This window comes from Nilaparvata lugens, chromosome X (assembly GCF_014356525.2).
Source record: "Nilaparvata lugens isolate BPH chromosome X, ASM1435652v1, whole genome shotgun sequence".
NCBI classification, from domain to species: domain Eukaryota; kingdom Metazoa; phylum Arthropoda; class Insecta; order Hemiptera; family Delphacidae; genus Nilaparvata; species Nilaparvata lugens.
The window spans coordinates 781,276-803,417 of NC_052518.1; the positions used below are offsets into that span (position 1 = coordinate 781,276).

Sequence of the window (22,142 nt, forward strand, 5' to 3'; positions counted from 1 at the left end):
GTATGTGTGTGTGTGTGTATGTGTGTGTGTGTGTATGTCTGTGAACACGATAACTCCATTCCTAATTAACCGATCGACTTGAAATTTTAAACTTAAGGTCCCTATACCATGAGGACCCGACAATAAGAAATTCAATAAAATTCAATTCAAGATGGCGGAAAAAATGGCGGATAATTACTAAAAAACCATGTTTTTCACGTTTTTCTCGAAAATGGCTCTAACGATTTTCTTCAAATTTATATCATGGATAGCTATTTATAAGCCCTATCAACTAGCATAAGTCTCATTTCTGGGAAAATTTCAGGAGCTCCGTAATATTCTTGAGAAAAATGGCGGAAAATGACTAAAAAACCATGTTTTTCACGGTTTTCTCGAAAACGGCTCCAACGATTTTCTTCAAATTTATACCATGGATAGCTATTTTTAAGCCCTATCAACTGGCATAAGATTCATTTCTGGGAAAATTTCAGGAGCTCCGTAATATTCTTGAGAAAAATGGCGGATAATGACTAAAAATCCATGTTTTTCACCGTTTTCTCGAAAACTGCTCTAACGATTTACTTCAAATTCATACCATGGATAGATATTCATAAGCACTATCAAATGACATGAGTTTTTTCCTTGGAAAATTGCAGGAGCTCCGTAATATTCTTGAGAAAAATGGCGGATAATTACTAAAAAACCATGTTTTTCACGATTTTTTCAAAATAACTTGACCGATTTTTTTCAAATTCATACTCTGTATAGTTATTTATCAGCTCTATTAACTGGCATGAGTCTCCTTTCTGGGAAACTAATGGGGGGTCCACCCCATCCTTGAGAAATGGACTTTGTAACCTCCTTCTCGTGCATGAGGTAGGTAGGTAGAGCAGTTCATAAAAAGAACACATAGTCGAGATATTTCATCTGTAGAACAGCTGTTTTGACGACTTTAAAAAAATGACGACTAAAAAATCATTGAATTTCACAATTTACACAAAGGAAAAAGTACTCTGAAAACAATTATATATACACATATACAAAAGTCTGATCGTAGTTTCGAATATGAGCAAGGAAAGTTGTGTGAGTGTACCACACCAGATTTTTCATGTTGAATCTACGGTATTCGGCTGTTACACCTTTCGTGGGACATGAAATAGTAGGAGGGCAAAGATGATTGATTACCTTGAGCCTTCCATCCAGAGCAGCTGGCCCGTTCTCTGCAATTTGCAACACGAATAATGCCATATTCTGGAATTCTCGACCTCCCCTTATGCTGAAGCCAAAACCACGGTTACCCCTGTTCAATTCCACTGCATGATATTGTTCTTCTTCACGTTCTCCAACACCTTCGCTAATGTTTTCTTCCTCCTGAAATCAATTCAATTACATGACATTGATTGGTCTGTTTGGTACACCAATACTGGGAAATACTCTGAATTATAATATAAATATTTGGGTGGCTCGTTGGAGTAGGTGATAACTCGCCGGTCTCATAATCAAGAGAGCCCGAGTTCGAAGCTCGACCGGGGCAAAAGTTTTTGACCACAGCCATAGCCACCTCTAATACAAGGCTCTGGCCTACGATATTGCAACGTCGCAGTGTAGGCCTAGAATCTAATACATGATTGGTGAAAAAGATCAGCTGGTATTTTTTAAAATATTTTTCACCAAACATGAATTAGATTCTAAGCCTACACTGCGACGCTGCAATATCGTAGACCAGGGCCTTGTATTAGAGGTGGCTATGCCACAGCACTTTCACATAGATACGGCCCCCCCGTCTTTCGGAGGAGACGATCCCGACCACCTAAAAAGTAGTCGTCATCTCTCATCATCCCTCTCACTCATTACCCACGCACAAGCCTATGAGATTATGTGGGCATCACCCTCAGTATTATGAGAATTATTCCGCTGAATATTCAATACTTGTGAACCCTATCATAACGTCTGTGAGGTAACAAGTAGAAAATATTTGATATCATTAATTAAAGTTTACTCCCACTGGCGAACAAGATTTCGGTATTCAATTGGTAGAAATAGCCCAGATCAATGTATTGTAAAGAAATTCATTTGTATTTGAAATATTATATTTAGAACTGAATGCATCACTACACATAGACTCTTTAGTGGGATGCTACACGATAATTTAAGTGAATTAATCCAAGTATTTAAAGTATTTTTTCCATATTGTAAATGTTTTTTTTATGTTTAATAAATACCTCTGACATGGGTTACATTACAGAGAAAAAAAAATATGTCAGTTTTTTCAGTTGTATTAATTCACAGTCTATTGTTGAATTATTGTATTTGTCATGCTGGACTCTATTTTGATTTTCTTTATATGTATTTATGAGTGTGAAAATAAATTTGAATTTAAAAGTAGTATTTTCTTAATTATTATTTTTCCTCATTGCGATTAATGAATAAACATTACAGTTTTGGAAACTTGTTGATCAATGTTATTTTAACCTAATTTGGTTTGCCGAGCTAGTAAACAATGTTGTAGTTGCTTAACCTAGAACATTAAAGTAGAACAAACACTTCAACTACTTCAAATTTGGCTGTAGTACATATTGCAGATGTTTTAAACGTTCAAGGTGAACAGTATGATTATTTTTTATGAGTTGCTTGATGCGTAACGTATTAAGACTAACAAATTACACTTTTTAAATCAAATCATATCAAATATTTTTGATTGTCATTAACAAATACATGTATCGACAACGTCAATGTAACATAGAGCTAAGCTAAAACATTACACATTAAAATTTGTGTACATGATAATAAAATGAAAAATTAAAAAATTCGGACAGGTCTTCTTACTCAAATCTAAAAGTTTACATCTGTATTTTCAAAGAGCTCCTCAATACTATAGAAAGGATTTTCAACTAGCCAAATACCCAATTTCTTAAAAATACTTTTTGATTTTAAGAGTATTTACAAATGTTGTCAAATAGCTAATTATAAACTTTTTTGCAAATAACTATGTGACTTTTCCAATCTACTGTACTGAAAACTCATTTTTGCTTTAACTCATTTTTGTATTATGTGCGTGTCTTCATTAAGAGCAATGTAAGGAATTTTTTCTTTTGCTGATCGTACGCATAACAATGATTAAACTGAGTCTCATTTGCCCTTGAGGTGTTCATAATTAGTCTCTGGTTGGGCACATAAATATTTGGAAGGAGCAGTGTTTCTTTTGGTGTATAGCTGATGCCAGTTAATTTTAGAGTTTGATCTCAACTTGAATTGAGCATAGTTTTCGCCATCATCAACCAACGCAGTTTGGTTGGTTTAAATTTGTGTTGATGGGAATTGTGTCCTTAATGTCCTAATTGTGTCTTGCTCTCAAAAAGGACTTAGTGAAGGTGTCCAGCTAAGCCATGTGAAACCTTGAGGACACGCCAGATTCAAAGGTAAAACAACACACTATAATTATTGTTGTGCATAGAGCGAGTAGTTACCACTGATTAAATACCCCCCCCCACCCCATATCATTCAAAAATACTTTATCGACCCAAATTCCCATATACAATTTGGTGGAGGTACCTGGTATAGTTTACAAAGGATGGGCACACTTCTAGTGACTGGAGCTTTCAGGAGCAGCCCGTCAGCAACTCTTGAAGTTGCTCTTGGCTTAATGCCATTGCACATTTTTATAATGGCAGAAGCACGAAAATCAGCCTATCGACTGAAAGTTGCAGGCCAATGGAGAGAAGGCCTGTCCGGAACAGGCCACTGCACAATCACCAAAGCTGTTGCTCACAGCCCTGTGCTTGAAATTACGTCAGATGTCATGAGTAGGGAGTTGGTTTTCACTAAACCTTTCTCTGTTAAATTCTCCTCTAGAGAAGAGTGGAAGTCTGAGGAAGGACCCTATCTCAAAAGAGGCAGCCTTGTCTGGTACACGGACGGTTCTCTCATTGAAGGGAAATCTGGCTACGGGGTGTACAGTGATTCACCCAGAACACAAGTTTGTGCAAGTCTGGGACAACACTGTACCATCTGTCTGGCAGAAATTTGGGGCATCATGGCTTGTGCCAACATAGACATTGCCAGACGCTATTGCGACAAGCATATAGTAATCCTGTCAGATTGTCAGGCAGCCCTCAATGCTCTTGACTCCAATGAAATCAAGTCTAAATTGATGTGGGAGTGCCACAAAACACTCAGCAGGCTTGCAACACGCAACTCTGTGCATCTTGGTTGGGTACCTGGCCATGTAGGCATAGGAGATAACGAGCGTGCAGATGAGCTTGCTAAGCGGGGTTCCAGTATGCCATTCTTTGGTCCACAGCCAAGCTGTGGCATAAGCAAAACAACTGCATTTCATAAGTAAATGGTCCAAGGACTTACACCACCAGCAATGGCAGGGTCACCCTGGTCAAGCACTTGGCAAAAGGCTGCTGGCAGACGCTTGCCCTTGCTTCACCAGCTGGCTGGTGAGTCTGGCAGAGGTCAGGTCAAGCAGTTGATTGCCCTGATAACTGGACACTGCCACTTCAGCTAACATCTCCACACAATTGGACTCCGAAATGAAAGTCAGATGTGTAGGCTTTGTAATCGACACTGCCACTTCAGCTAACATCTCCACACAATTGGACTCCGAAATGAAAGTCAGATGTGTAGGCTTTGTAATCAGTGTGAAGAGACTGCCAAGCATATCATACTGGATTGCGAAAGACTTGGGGCTAGAATAAGGGCTCTGTTTGGCTGCAAGCAACCAGGTGAGGAATGGGATGTTAGTATAGGGAAGAAACTCCTGGACCTTGTAAAGGACACGGGAGTTGGTTTGCCTAACTAACATACTTGGGACACACAATAAGCTTCGGTTGACGTGTGAGGTTCTTTGAACCTTTGGATCTTTGAATCCGTCCCTTCAAAACATTAACATCGATCCAGGTACCTCTCTCGGTGATCTCTAGGCTCTCTAGGAGCGCCTCCACCAAATTATATATGGGATTTTGAGGCGATTATGCAGTTTAGAATGATTTAGGGGTATTTACTAAGTGGTGAACTACTCACTTATTCCAACTGCAAGGGTCATTTTTCTCAACCTCCAATCGTAAGACACAGAAAAGCGGTAAGGGGGTGTTTTTCATAGAGCTGAACAGATTGACATGTTCACCAAACGCCCCGTGATCGGTGCGGCCAGATGGTCAACTGTTATCGAATTATCCGAATTATCAGACGCTATCCTAGCAGACTAATATTTGATGAGATAAACTTACCAACGCTTCGCCAAACGTACATAAACTTAATTATATTCATTAATTAAAATACACATCTATTTACTCAACGCAATGTCACTTACAATTTAAGACCAGCAAGTGTAAGTGCTTACAGTATAAATTTCACTGCATTGACAACCAGCAATCATCAGTTCAAGTTCCAGAGCGATAAGCTAATAAATAGGATACCAGACGATTTCATTAGGGATAAAATTACAAGTAATAAATTAAATAAAATAAGATCCTGGGTAAAAGAGAATTACTTTTTTAAAATCGAAAACTAAATTATTATAATTATGACTTGTTTTTAACACGCTCAGTTTAAACTTGGTTTTTTTGATTACCTAAAGGAAAATTTTTTTTCTTATTATTATTATAATTTCTATATTACCTATTTCTATTATTGGGCTTGTTGATTTTTGATTCAAGAATTGATTTTGTGTGTTTATTTATACATATTTTTGGTTTTTGGTTTACTATCTTTTGGTTTGTATTTTAGAATATTATCACGGCAAATGTACCAATAATTTAAAGAATATTTTCGAACTCGTGGCTGGAGCTCAAGGCTTCTTTTTCCAGCCACACCAATGTATATTAGTTGATAAGTGTTATTTTGTAAATTTCTAGTGAATTGGTAAAAATAAATAAATAAATAAATTATATACCCCGAAACATGGCCGCCTCAATTGAGCCTCTCGCCAAGTGCGTTGCGTAGCGTTATTAGTTTTTGCAAACAGAAGGCAATATTTTAGCATAAATCTAACGAAGAATTATTCAAAGTTTACCCAGGAAACGTTATGATGATGATATAGTGCGTGGATGGTGTCGGAAAATTAAAGGCGTCAGTTGATATGACTGCCGGAATCGTTGTCATTCAAGACAACTCGGCTTCAGTGCTGGTGCAACCAAACGGCTTCTCCAGCAAATCGAATGAGATAATTTTGATCACATACTATACAGACATGACTTGGCCATTAGTAACTTATACCTTTTCCCCAAACTTAAGACATGAATTTGAGGGCAGAGTTTGCAAACTAACGAGGAACTCCAAAACAATGTCATAGCCCACCTAAACTCATTTGGGCGGCTGCATTTTATGAAGAGGATTTTGGTTGGCTGGTCCACTGCTATGACAAATGCCTCAACCTTCACGACATGGTGAAGAATAATCATAAATGTAAGTAACTTTCAGAGGGAGAATCATTCTTTTATAAACATTCCTCTTAAATTTATGGCGAATCGAAAGTTGAAAAAATGACCCTCGTACTTATCTCTACCTAAATCATTGGCAAAATATTAAAGAAATTTATATAATTACCCGATGTGAAGCAGTTATTGAGGCAGTGCTCGAAGTATCATCTGAAACGGAAATGAAAGTTAAAATCGGTTAGGAATTGAAATAAAGTAACCAACAAAGCGTTCTGCGTAATTTGTTGAATACTAAGTCGTATTCTCTGTGATTCCCATACTTTTCAAGAGTGATCGGCTATTTCCTATCAAGGATATACCATCGGATTCATATGAAACATAAAAATAAAATTCTCAATTATAGAAAATATCTAGTATTCTTGTAATATTTTTGAAAATTATACACTAGTTTCGACATTTCATGTAATTCTATAAATTGTAAGACAATTGTTTCAAGTGTTTGTGTTTTGTTTCAATGTGGAAATTAGTGAAGAATTGGAAAGTCGCACATAACCTTTATTTGGACAATTTATTTTATGAAATTGGGATGAAAAGAAGTTTTTGACTGTAGTCTGTTTCTTTGTCCTTAAGTTGATTGTGAATGATCAATAGATACATAATTGATCATGATAAAATTGTCCAAACAAGTCGTGTATAATTAAAAAAATAATATAAGCATTATATTTTATAATTGATTATTTATCACAAATTACAATGTATTGTAACAACAAAAAAGCATATGAAACAAACAACTATACAACAAAAAAGCTTATTAATTTTATGCCAGAACATTTCATTGCAGGAAAACCTACAAAAGCACTTGAATTAAAAATTGAAAGCTGGATAAAGACAGAAGATATTATACCTAAAATATTTTAATTTGATGTACATATACTGTCTTCCTCAGTTCCTCTGAATTTATTATTAGTAGGGCTATACTCCCAGATTAATTTTTCTCTCTCTGAGTTTTAAGTTTTTTTTTTGTGTGATGTGTACTGTATTGTATTGTTTTCCTCTTTTTGCTTACAAAAGGAATTGCATATATGCTGCAAATGAATTACATTATGTTACTAAATGTTACTATAATTACATATGTACAGTGAATTGTAGATTAATAATTACATGAATCATCTCTTTTTCTTTTGAGTTTTTAAATTATTATGAATTCATTCTAGTTTTTCTACTCTCTTAGTATTTCACTCTTAAAACTTTTTCTTTTCGGATTGAAATTTTATTTTTTTTCTAGTTTTTCATACATTCCATATGTTTCTTTTTTCTTTATTATATTTTTCTATTTTCGACTGAATCTCAAGCCACTAATTATAGCCGACTGATTACTCGTTGCCATCGCTCAAACTATTTAGTTTTGCTGGTAACGCCAATGATAATATTATAATCGATGTTTAAATGGAAAATATTTTAATTTTAAGTTTTTGTAATGTATTGTATATGAAAATTTTTATATTTTTCACATTTGTAAGTTGTGTTTAATGATTTTGGCAATAAATATTTCTTTCTTTCTTTCTTTCTTTCTTTTTCTATTGCCAGGTCTTGCAAGACCCATTGCACACTAACACTACATTTTTATAAAAACAAATGAGAATATTAACTTAATCACAACACAGAATACATATGAAGAACATTTAAATATATCCCTATTAAAAATACTTTACATAAGATGTATTTGGAAAGCTATTATATTATTATTACCAGTAGTACGTCAAGAAAGATGAAAATAGTTGAAGATAAAGATTTAGTGCCGGTTGTACAACAGCCGGTTAAATTTTAACCGTGATTCATTCCACGAGAACCAATCAGGGAAGCCGTCTTTTCAAAAACGCCTTCTCTTATTGGCTCTCGTGGAATTAATCAAGGTTAAAATTTAACCGGCTGTTGTGCAACCGGGCCTAAGAATTATTTCTAAAAAATCAAAAAGTGATATTGCTTGCACTCCAAACTGATTCAATGGTTCGATTGAATGTAAATTAGAGTCTTGTGACTGGCAACTAGACATTTATTAGTTATCTCTAGTGCAGAAATTTAGTTGAAAAATCTGGTGTGGCGCACTCACACAACTTTCCTTGCCGTTATAAAAATTGATCACCTGACGCTAGTGTTCCCGCGCATCTCAAGCCTACTATTCAAAGATTTGAGCCAGCTGGTGACAGGGCAATAACGCTGAAGACACACGAGGTGTGCTATCTCTTCATAGTGAATCATTTAATAGAATCAACAGTTGCCAACAGTTTTCAATTGGATAATCACATTTTCTCGAATTTCGAGCTTATTTTCAATTTTAGGTGAATATGTTACTGAACATTAGTTGTAGAGATTCACATGCTGAATCTTTTCCACTTGAAATTTTTTGTTTAAATTGTATCTGAAGCCTGATAATTGAGAATCTAAAATCAAACTTTGCATAGATGGGGCAGAGCTCCTGAAATTTTTACAGATATGGGACTTGCGGCAGTTGATAGAGCTTATCGATGACTATTCCAGGTATAACTTTAATCGAAATCGTTGGAGCCGTTTTCGAGAAAATCGCGAAAAACCCTGTTTTTGACAACATTTTCGCCATTTTAGCCGCCATCTTGAATCGCATTTGATCGAAATTGTACGTGTCGGATCATTATATTGTAAGGGCCTCACGTTCCAAATTTCAAGTCATTCCGTTAATTGGGAGATGAGATATCGTGTACACAGACGCACATACACACACACACACACACACACACACACGCACATACACACACACACACACATATACACAATATACAGACCAATACCCAAAAACCACTTTTTTTACTCAGGGGACCTTGAAACGTATAGAAATTTAGAAATTGGGGTACCTTATTTTTTTTCGGAAAGCAATACTTTCCTTACCTATGGTAATAGGGCAAGGAAAGTAAAAATCATGAGATAGTTCTAGGTGGATGCAACTAGGAGTAATGCCATGTTTCCGGAAAATTTTGTAGGGTATGATGACATTGGATGCACATATGTGCAAGTGCTCGTAGATTCATGAATGACAAAGCGCGCAGACGAGAAACAAAATCTGGAAAGATTCATAGGAACACTCACACTTCACGCGTGCACTTGCTGGTGGCGTTCAGTGTTATAGTGAGGTCCACGTTATAATGGCAGTGGATAAAGATAGAAAAATAGCGATGCCGATTCTCTGAATTAATTAATTATATTTCTACACTGTCGAAAACATAATTGGCATCGTTTTGGACCTAGAAATGGATAGTACCACCGGCTTTGTCGAATGATAGACAAGGATAGCAAAACCAAAATTGATCAAATACTGTCATTATAACGTGGACCTCACTATAGCAGCTACAGGCAAGTCACAACGTGCTTCTATGGCTCTTTCCAGATGTTTCTCATCTGCGCGCTTGGTCATGCATGATCTCACGTGCATCCAATGTCATCATACCCTTGAGAAAATACTATCAGCTGTTACTACGTCAATGTTTATCCACATGCATTGAACGGTTGCTAGGGCGACCGGAATATTTCTAGTTCCACCAAGGCCTAGTTAGTGCTAGCCAAATTTATTCATCCGCATTCAATATGATCACACCCTTAGACGGCTCATACACTGTGGTGTCGTGTCGTGTCCGAGGCATGTCGCACGTGAACCAACCTGAGTTGTCAAATCAGAGCTTACACACTACTTGCGACAGATCTCCGACATCTGTGTGTCGGACATGTGTCGCATGCAACCGGTTAGTCGGTGTTTCGTACAACATGTCGCAGTATTTGGTGTGACATGTCCCCGACAACTCACTCCGCGCATGCGTCCGTGGCACATCCAGCACGCCACGCAAAATCAGAGACGAAAAGTACGAGGATTGTTCCAGAATGAGGTTCCACCATTTTTTATAACTCTGTATATCGCAGGAGAAGGCTGACATTTCAAGAGAAATTTCTTCCAGGTGCTGTAGAAGCATTCCATGCGGCTGCAATGATTTTTTTTACATCTTGTTAAATTTATCAATCAATCGTTTCTTTAGCAATACAATTATTAAAATCATTCATCAGTCAGTTAGGAGCAATCGAATATGGAGCTTCCACTCACTTCTACCGCCGATTGATAAATACGTAGTGCCATACATTTTTTTAGAATAAAAGTGCAACTGAAATTCACCACGAGTTGTGCAGTGTGTATAGTGAAAACGTTATGTCAAGGCCAATTGCTTCTCGTTTGTTCCAATCCTCTGTTGAAGAAAGAATCACATTACACAAGGAGCAACGAAGTGGCCGTCACATTCACGTCACGTGCCCCAAACATTGTTGAAGATGTTCGAGAACACTGGCCGCAGCCTAAAGGTGCGTACAGACTTTCGCTCTGCTCCGCAACCGAACGTCACTCCAGCAGAGCGATTGATGATCGACCGGGGAGCAAGAGTGGTTCGACCGGGGAACGCGAGAAGATCTAACATCTTCCGTAACGTTCATGATGGGTGCGGGGGCGGAGCTACTGTGGTTCGATGGAGGAACGAGGGCGGTACGAGGGCGGATCGTGCTCGGTGCGGGGTTGGAAGCGCGTATATGTGTACGCAGCTTAACACTTGACAAAATTTATTAACAACTCTCTCCAAATAATTAAATAAGTCATACACACTACACAACTTGCGGTGAAAGTCAATTGAATTGTTATTCTTTCCAGTTAAAAACGGAGGACACTACGTTTAATGTTTTACGATTAAGGTATTACTATTTTCATTTCTCTAATAACATTGTGGGTTGAATGGAAAAAGGGGCACTTATTGCCTCAACTCCACCTAACTGTAATATTTCAAAGTGTAACAAATAAATTTAATCTATCTTGGATGTACAAGCAACAAGCTGACTGTAAAGTATGGAGTGCCACAAGGAACAGTACTAGGACCAATTCTCTTTCTGCTCTACATAAATCCATTATGCAACATGGAAATTAATGGATAAATCACCACCTTTGCAGATGACACTGTCCTACTGTTCTCTGAACCGACATGGGAGATGATCTGGAGAGAAGCTGAGACTGGACTACGGAGGGTGTCTGGTTGAATGAAAATCTGCTCACATTGAACTATGAGAAAACTTTCATTTGACTTTTTCGCCGACTCTACATGGACCGCCAACAGGGAATGAGATAATAATTAGGAACCAACGGAATAACACTTCACACAGTTCACAAGAAACAGTCACAGAAACACCTGGGAGTCACAATGGACTGTTTTCTGCGCTGGGATCATCATCTCAATGAATTATGCGGGAGACTGAGGAAGACCATCTACAGTTTCAGGATCCTGAGGACACTGGTCGACAAGGGATGTCTAAGAGTAATCTACTTTTCTCTAGCACAGTCCCTCATGTTGTATGGAATTGTAGGATGGGGAGGAACAAGCTTCTTGCACATCAAACCGCTCCTCAGGGTACAGAAGCTGATCATGAGGGTCATCAACCAGAAGCCACCACGCTATTCATCGTACCAGCTATTCAATGAGTTTGACGTGATGGATCCAAGACAGCTAGCTATTCAATGTGTTTGACGTGATGGATCCAAGACAGCTTTACTCCAAGGAGTATGCAAGGATACTATGCAGATTGCACAAGGATCCAACAACATTTCAAACCAGAAGCCACAATCACAACACCAGATAAAGAAATCTTCTCATCACCAATGTTACAAGAAAGGCACTATACCAAAGACATTTCAATCATTTAGCACCAAAATTATATAATCTACTTCCTGCAAACTTTATACCGATCAATCATCCTAGACAGTTCAAAACAATAGTACACAATTGGTTGATGAGCAAAGGAAGACAGAACATAGATAATATTATCACAAACAACAACTCATATTTTCAACCAAACACCTGACTTACTAAACACTTACTAATTACTAATCCGCACAAAAAAAACAATACAAACAAAACCTACTTTAGAACATGGTACGCCATAGTGGAGTAGGTCAATTTCCACACAGAAAACACTGAACATGTAGAAGACACATTATAAGAAATTTATGAAACCAACCATTCTATGTAATTGTAAACTATCTAATATTTTCTGTAATTGATGTAGTAGTTTTAGTTTTTTTGGGAAATAAAAATTTATTTATTTTATTTTTATCTATTGTCACGAAGTGAATTCAAAATTAATTAGAGGAATTTAATAGAAGGTTGTTTGGAGCGGCCGAGCGCGCCGATTATATAGAATAGAATATACCTATCTAATTTATCTATCATAAAATCTCGTTGGTTATTGGTCAACTCAGCCAATGGGCTATTGCGCATCTACATCGATGCATCTACCCCCACCCCAGCGCTCAGTTGCAGAGCGGAGCAGTGTAGCTCGAAGAGCACACTAGTACGAGAGTTCGAGGAATCTACTAAGAGGTCCGTGAAGCCAGGGAGAGACGGTGAACGTAACCAGCCACCGATTCAACTCGTTGACGTCAGAGGGTCCTTTCTCCACAATAAATAAATGGTCCAGGGACTTACACCACCAGCAATGGCAGGGTCACCCTGGTCAAGCACTTGGCAAAAGACTGCTGGCAGACGCAAGCCCTCGCTTCACCAGGTGGCTGGTGAGTCTGGGAAGAGGTCAGGTCAAGCAGGTGATTGCCCTGATAACTGGACATGGCCACTTCAGGAAACATCTCCACACAATTGGACTCAGAAATGGAAGCCAGATGTGTAGGCTTTGTAATCAGTGTGAAGAGACTGCTAAGCATATCATACTGGATTACGAAAGTCTTGGAGCTAGAAGAAGGGCTCTGTTTGGCTGCAAGCAACCAGGTGAGGAATGGGATGTTGGTATAGGGAAGAAACTCCTGGATCTCGTAAAGGACACGGGAGTTGGTTTGCCTAACTAACATACTTTTGGGACACACAATAAGCTTCGGTTGACGTGTGAGGTTCTTTGAACCTTTGGATCTTTGAATCCGTCCCTTCAAAACATTAACATAAACAAGAGGGAATATATTTCTCCACCTTAAATATAGCAATTTAATTTTAATTCTTTTATTTTCATTTATTTTAGTGTTTTCTCTGCACAATATTTGATGATTTTTTACTATCCTACTGTTCTAATTAATTTCTAATTGGAAGAGTGACGACCTGTCTGCTAGTATAATTGCATTTGAAAGCACAAAAGCATTTCATAATTAAACATTCAATATAAAAGTGAATAAGTAATAAAAAGTGGCCGGACCAGACGCAGAACGGCCCAGATTTGTACCGGAAAGGTAAGAGAAGTGCTGCTATATCCCATCGGCACGTGACCGACGCCACCGGAGCGATTCATGACGTCAGAAAAGGACTTGTGTATCGGACGACCGGCTGTGACTCATAGGGGTCCCTATAGTGAGGTCCACGTTAAAATTGCAGTGGAGAAAGATAGCAGAAAAACGTTGCCGATCCTCTGTCTTGTCAATGCCTTCTATAGACGGTAGCTGATACAGGTTTATTGATGTAATGTCAACTGTTTATTATCGTTTAAAATAATCAATTATATTTTATTAAGCAAGAAATAATATCTTTCAATAGTTTGATAATTAACTTTCATAATTAAGATGAAATATTTTGTTAATTAATTATTAATTCTACATTGTTAAAAGACGATCTGGTAACAGAGCAAAACGAGAAAGAGACAGCGCTATCCGCTTTGTTGAATGATAGACAAGGATAGGAATACTATTGCTAGTCGGACGTGGACATCACTATAACCGAACACCGTTTTACCCGGAAGAAAACAGGAAGCAGCCATGAGGGCTCGTGACCATCTCGGACAAGTTCCGACCGATCGCCATACGCTGCAACAACTTGGGGACGACTGCTACTATCCTCCATCACTCCTAGCTATACCCCTCCCTTCAGGCAGTGCGAAATCACTGCATTTAACCTCCTAAAAAGGAACGATTTTCTGCCCCGTGAGGAGACCACCGTGGTTTACCTAGAGGACATCACCCGGTGACGAGAGGTCGCCGAAAGCACCATGAAAGCACCATGCTGGCCATGGGGCCAGCCGTCCCCAAGAGGCCGCTCACGACCGGCTCGTTCCAGAGCGGCCGACCAACACCACACCAGGAGCGACCAACACCACACCAGGAGCTGTAATCCCTACTCCGGCCCTCCCTGGACGCCGACTGATTTTAGCCGGCTCAGGGCGACCCTGGCAATTCTACCAAAGGAAGGTGTGGGCAAAGATTTACTCAGACTATTCAACTTATCTATTTCATGTGGTTGTAGAAGTGAGCACTAGTTCCATATTGGATTGCTGCTAACTGACGATTGAATCATGACAACCACATGGTAATTTTACAGCACTGCCACTAAACCTGGAAGAAATTGCAGCCTTCTCCTGCCATGAACTGGATTATGAAATAGTATCTTACGTCACATGGACGGTAAGGGGCCTTTTGCAGGAGAGAATGATGTCGAGGCTTTTCTAGTCGAGGCGTTAGCCGAGACTAGAATTTCATTCGAGCACTGCAAAAGACATTCACGTCCAAGTAACGTAAACTATTTTTTGTCATAATAATCTAAAGAATAATAATTGAGAGATAGAAAACATTACCTGATTGTGCTAAAGTTACTACATGCATTCTATAAACATAACCTAGTTTACAAATTCCGAATCAGGAATTTTGTGGAAGTTGACAAAACTTCCACCTGGAGCGCTGAAAGTGGTTTTTTGTAGCAGTTTTGCTGGTCCTATTTCGGAACTAGGAAACATACTCGACTGTAACGGAAACATATGGTTTCATTACAGTAGAGTATGCTGTAATGAGAATCATATGTCTGTTGTGCAAACAGCTTTTTACCGGCTTGATATCATGCATGGAAAACAGCTGAGATTGAATGACTATGACAAAAAAGTGTAACTTAATTGTGGATCAATCCTCGTACATTTCATTATGAATAATCACGATCATGCGTCAAATGACAGGTACATGTCCAAAAGACATGCATGACTCATTACAATTTGATGATACAGGACACGTGAGTTAACGACACCAGTAAGTAAACCGCTTTACAGGGCTCGTAAGTCTAAAGGTGCATACAAACTTACGCTCCAAAAACACACACATTCCGCTTTCACTCATGCTTATTATATCTGTATCTTACAGTTTCTATACAAATACAAGAAGAATAGGCATAGAATCAAAAAGTTTAAAAAACCGCCAAATCAAATCAATTTTTTGTATAACCAAAATTCTAAAAAAAATTCAGTTGGTGGCCAGCGGAAAGTGGAAATCTGAGTGTTTGTGGCTCATAAGTCTGAACCCACCTTAGGACGGGTATTGTAAGATTCCAATATCCAAATAACAAAGCTTCCAGTAACTTACAATTTAGCATTCTCAAAAAAACGCATTAACACACTGACACGAAGTGATTCAAAGTAACACTAATTTACCACTTTGTAGTCATTGTGTGCAATGGAATGAACAAAAAATAAAATGCCATAACTCTACGGTTTTCAAATTTATTAAATAAATAATTCAAATGAGGAGAGCGTCTTGATGAACAATAAACAGTTTATGACATTCAAAAAATGATAATTTTGCCAAATTAAGAACAATACTTCGGTGATAGTAATACCTGTGATAGATTGGTGTACTAGGAATATTAATGATCGAGAAGTGATCGACAAGATTGAAATTTGAAAAAATGATTAAATATTTACAAAAAAAAACATGCAACAGGTTAAAGCCGTTGTAGCGCTATAAAGCTGGATTCGCACACAACAGTGACAGTGAACAATGAAAATATAATTCCCATAAGTTCTAATGGTATTATTCATACTGGCTCGGCCGGACTGAGTGGGAATAGTCCAATTAGAACTCATGAGAATTATATTTTCACTGTCACTGATGTGTGCGAATCCAGCTTAAAATGTCCAAACACCCGTGAAAATTAACAACAATTATCCACAATTAAATTATTACAAGAATATTTTTCATTCTTAGAGAAGAATGAAATATTGAAGACGTAGAATAACCTATGAATGTACCATGCTATAATTTTTGTTGCATTGAAAAACATGAACTCACCAAGTGGAGGGCCGATCGTTAAAGTTACAGAATAGCCAGAGTCCTTAATTAGATTGACAATATCACCATGAGAAAGATTCATGATGTCAATATGATTGACAGCTAAGATATGATCCCCTAATCGTAGTTGACCACATCGTTCAGCCGGACTGCCTTCAATTATACGGCCTGCAATCAAATCAAATCAAACCATTTAATAATCTGCCACAATTAATTAGAATAAATGAAACAGGTGGAAAACTTATTAAATTCAATTCATAAATTTAATTTAATTCAGGAACCAAGCTGCGAATTATCTTAATGTACTGAGACATTAAGACAGTAATGTAACATAGTCACTATCAATTTAGGAAGTAATATTTTCTTTAGAATAAACTTATTAGATTCAATTCGGAAATTTAATTCATTTCAGGAACGAAGCTGCGAATTGTACTGAGACATTAAGACAGTAATGTAACATTAAGATAATTCGCAGCTTCGTTCCTGAAATGAATTAAATTTCTGAATTGAATTTAGTAAGTTGATTCAAAATGAAAATATTACTTCATAAATTAATAGTGACTTGTCTGCATTCGTAATCATCTATCTTTCACTTCAATATCGGAGAAACTTCTCAGAAAATTACTCGACGTTCCAGTTTTTAATTATATTGACTTATTTACTCATTTGTTCATATGCAAATACAATCCAGGTAAAAACAACAGGAATTTGCCCAAAACTGCTTCAAAACTTTATTTGGAATACACAGTCTAAAGGTTATATTTACTTACGTAACTTAAATGATAACTTGATTCGCTCGCAATTTTGAGTCCAAGAAATGTATCTACTACAATTTTGAATTTATCAGATTGATCAATTTCCAAATACGAATCCAAACAAAAATCATCCTTCACACTTATTGCAAAAAATATTGAAAATTTCACTCAAATCCACAATCACTCTTGTGAACATCAAAACATATACGAGATTGAAAATATTATACTCTCATAATAAGTTCAATAATAGTAATAAAATGTTACACTGCAAGATCAATAGCTTGTAGACTAGAATTTGAACAGAAGCCTTAGTTTTATGTTCCCATTTAAACCATGCAACCTCAATTTTCCCAACTGATCAATTTTGAAGGATGAAATCGGCTATTACAATAAATTAATTCAACACTGAACAAACAAACAGTAGGAACCATTAGAGAAAAAAATACCTAAATTGATACAATTGACTCCAACTGACATCAATGTATAGTTCATTTTCCCGTAATTATGGAATTTTGGAAGTAACAGAAGGGTGAAGAAAACTCAAACAGAATGATTACAACACATTAACAGAATCAAAACTAGTAATAAAATTAATTCATTTTGTAACAGCATTTTAGAGCAATATTGAAGAGTTCTACATTTTAAAAAATGTTATCAACAATTTGTGACTACAATTAAACAATTATAAGATGAATTACTAAGTAGCAACCAATAATAAAAAACAAAAAATTATATTTTGTATATTTTTATACCTTCTTAAAATGTATGTAATCAGGGCAACTTATTGTTATTTAAAAAATAGAATTATAGAACCCTTTTTTGAAAATAATTGAGAAAACAATAGATTAAGAAAACAATTTTCAACAATATACAATTATTGTATTCTTAATATATCATTCAATTATTTTCAAAAAAGGCTACTATAATTCTATTTTATAAATCTTCATACCTATACACTATATGAATATAATCATAGAGAAACAATTTTGTTATCTCAAGCCGATAGTCCACGTAGTTCTTTCCCATAAAGCTATGTGATGCTGGCAGTCTCTCATATTGTACCGTTCATACAATCTCACCCGGCCAAAACAGTAAAAATCTACATTGATCGACAGTAATCGGCTTGAGATAACAGTAAAAGTTGCGACATAAACGCCCTATACCATGGGATATCTACTTACGCTATTGTTTCTCTATGATATAATATTATAAATACGATAATTATTGGCACAGTGACAAATGTTGATGAATATTACCTATGGTTGATCCTGCTTTATTCAACGATGAGATGATAACAAAACCAAAGCCTTCATTTTCTCTTCTTTTGACTGTTACATCATACGGGTATCCTATATCTGACTGCATAAAATTCGTTATATCTGGAAAAAACACGCAACATCAGGACAATTAGAATCCAACTTGAATTAACATAATTTTTATAAAAACAGAGCAGTAACTTAAGTACTCATTAGTATTATAAATTGGAAAGATCGCAGAAGAGATGTCACAATAAAATCTTTATTGCTAGTTATATCAAAGATTTATTTATTTATTTATTCAATCATTAAGAATTACACAACTTACAGAAAAGTTCCACAGGCTTATAAGCCCAAAACGGTTCCAATTCTAATTTATACAACAGTCCAAATGTAGCTAGGTTATGTGTCACTTAACATTCTCCTATTTCACACTCAATTTACAATTCGAAACACACAAAGATTATTTTTAAATTAAAAATACTTCAAAATTAAGATTGAAACACAATAAAAGTTATTGAGTACACTTTTATGTTATCAAAACAAAACTAGTTTCAACTCTTTAAGAGCCATTTTCAAGTGTACACTTGAATGGTTGGTACTTGATCAACTTTTATTGTATTTAAATTATTTCAGTAGCCCTAAAAAGAAAAGTGAGCTATTGTCTCATCCAACAGATTTGAGAACACATTACAAAGTTCTATGATTTTGAATCCGCTTTTTTATTAGTCAGGTTTCCGTAAATTCAAGTTTTCATAACCTCAAAAGTATATCATTATGAAGTAAACACTAATTAATCTCAAAGTTTTCTTCTTCATCTGCATCATACTCTTGTAATTCGTTGTTTTTATACATTCTACATTGAGTGACAACTGTTTTAATCTGATTTTCCCAATAGGTTGGATTGAACATTCAGGATTCAAGTTGAATCAAAAAGTCAAACATGTTCAACATCTACAAGAATCAGCAAAACTTGAAGAAGGGTCTATATTGGTATAGTTGATTCACGTTTCTTGACTTGAAGTCAAGTTTGCAAAAATCATTCATTTTACTCAAAAGTCAAGAAAACTTGAACTCAAGTAAATGTGACCAATGTAAACGCCTCTCAACAGATTTTAGAATACCTTACACTAGTGTAGTAGATTCAAGTTTCTTGACTTTAAGTCAAGTTTGCAAAAATTATTCATTTTACTCATACGTCAAGTGAACTTGAATTCAAGGAAACGTGACTAATGTAAACGCCCCTTCAACAGATTTTAGATTACCCTGCACTTGCACTGGCATAGAGGATTCAAGTTTCTGTTCATGCAAACTTGACTTCAAGTTTGCAAAATATATACATTTTACAGAAATTTGAATTCAAGAAAACTTGACTAATGTAAACTGATGTTAGATAACACTGATCTTGCACTGGTATAGTGGATTCAAGTTTTTATACTTGTACGCTGTGGCTACAGTTACGGTAACCGTAACTCCATTTGCGTGCCGGTAAACATTTGCGTATGCGCGGCTACCACTATTTACATGTGCACTGTGGTGTTGATGGTTTTTTGTCACATGATTATGACAAAGACAAAAGACAGATTTCCTAATCTATCTTTCGTGGTTTCGGGTACAGAACCCCCTACGCCCCTCTCCAACACATTAAAAAAATCGGGAGTTTAGGTAATAAATAGCTTAGGTCTATATTGATTCGTTTAAAGGCTTTTCGCATATCTTTTCCCTTAGACTTACTTTTTTTTGGTCGATGTCACTTGGACTTACATTTCATTACACCACCATGAGTGCATTTATACTTCAATTCATGATATACAAGCTCATCCTTTTTTTTTCTTTTTCATCACTATATTTTTTCAAATCCTGGAAGGATGTGAACTTCATGATTGAAACATTGAAACGATAGGTTATCATAACCATAGATAAGCATAAGCTATATTTCTTGTCTTTGTCATAACCATGTGACAAAAAACCACCAACACCACAGTGCACAATCATATAAATAGCGGTAGCCGCGCATGCGCAAATGTTTACCGGAACGCGAATGGAGTTACGGTTACCGTAACTGTAGCCACAGCGATACTTGTAAGCTTGACTTCAAGTTTGCAAAATACATTCATTTTACACAAGCTTCAATTCAATAAAGCTTGACTAATGTACAGTCCGTGTCCTGTAGCTTTGCCTGTCAGCGGAGGGTCACTAGAATATAATACTACCTGTTCAAAAACATAGAACATTCTTGAAATTGAATCTTCCCATAAGCAACAGATGCTCATTTGTATCTCCTCAAAAGCAACGTGGTGCATCTGGAAAGATACACAACCTATCAGCTGAAATTTGTTCAAAACATGCTCTTTCTATTGTTTGTGATATCTTGAAAATGTATCTTCCCATAAGCAACAGATGCTCATTTGTATCTTCTCAAAAGCAACATGGTGCATCTGAAAAGATACACAACCTATCAACTGAAATTTGTTCAAAACATGCTCTTTCTATTGTTTGTGATAATAATAATACTGAGGGTGAAGCCCACATAAGCTCTTAGGTTTGTGCGTGGGTGATGAGTGAGAGGGATGATGATGATAGATGATGACTACTTTTTAGGTAATCAGGACCGACGGTTTATCGTCTCCTCCGAAAGACGGGGTGGCCGTATCTATATGATTGTGCTGAGGTCAAGAACTTTCGCCCCGGTCGAGATTCGAACTCGGGTTCTCTTGATTATTAGACCGGAGCGTTATCACTTACTCCAACGAGCCCAACCGTTGCAAATCTCTTATTCATGAAGAATCTCTGTGTCTAGCGAGCATCCTTCAAGAAAGCTCTGCAGGGAGCTTTGTCTATGTTTTTCAAAGCCTTAACTAATAATAATAATAATATCGAGTGACCTGGCTGGCTCAGGTCTAGTGTCAGAGTTTTCAGGTCGCAACTGATCAATTTCAGGGCCTCTGACATAACCTAACGACTACTTAAGCCGTAACTAATACCCAGCGAACCATACCTTGCCTATATGCCACGGTGGCAAAGCTACAGGACGCGTATTGTAAACGGCTCTCAAAAGATTTTCAGATGAGATTACACTGACCTTGCACTGGTATCCGTCTGCGAATTCCGAGAGTAACCCTTCCGTGCACCGCTGCTTTGCCCATCAGCTGCACCACGTGGTGATGAGATGTGTTGATGACAGACTGTGAGTCAACTGTCACAATCTCGTCTCCAGTGCACAACCGACCGTCCAAATCAGCCGCGCCACCCGAACTATGTGTCCAATCGACACCTGCTCCAAATTAATTCATATTATTAAGCAAAACACCACAAAAATCATCAATATGTGCAATCATTTATTTGTAAACTTATTGTAATGACATGGCCTAGTGTACTTTATGTATTTGCTGGCTTAAATAAAATTGAACATTCAATCAAACAATAGAATAAATTGGGCTCTATGTGTCCAATCGACACCTGCTCCAAAATAATTCATATTATTAAGCAAAACACCACAAAAATCATCAATATGTGCAATCATTTATTTGTAAACTTATTGTAATGACATGGCCTAGTGTACTTTATGTATTTGCTGGCTTAAATAAAATTGAACATTCAATCAAACAATAGAATAAATTGGGCTCTATGGGTCCAATCGACACCTGTCCCAAATTAATTCATAATTTTAAGTAAAACA

General features: G+C 36.8%; 1 protein-coding gene across 1 annotated transcript in view; it reads right to left on the reverse strand.

Annotated features, from left to right (window-relative positions):
• The window catches only part of LOC111064267 (membrane-associated guanylate kinase, WW and PDZ domain-containing protein 2), an 85,694-nt gene that overhangs the window by 12,216 nt on the left and 51,336 nt on the right, over positions 1-22,142 (reverse strand). The window contains exons 13-18 of the mRNA XM_039442206.1: positions 21,903-21,922; positions 21,546-21,718; positions 18,464-18,586; positions 16,453-16,620; positions 6,532-6,572; positions 1,165-1,350 (exon numbers count right to left, since the gene is read on the reverse strand). Coding sequence (XP_039298140.1) covers positions 1,165-1,350; positions 6,532-6,572; positions 16,453-16,620; positions 18,464-18,586; positions 21,546-21,718; positions 21,903-21,922 — 711 coding nt within the window. The remainder of the gene's footprint in view (positions 1-1,164; positions 1,351-6,531; positions 6,573-16,452; positions 16,621-18,463; positions 18,587-21,545; positions 21,719-21,902; positions 21,923-22,142) is intronic.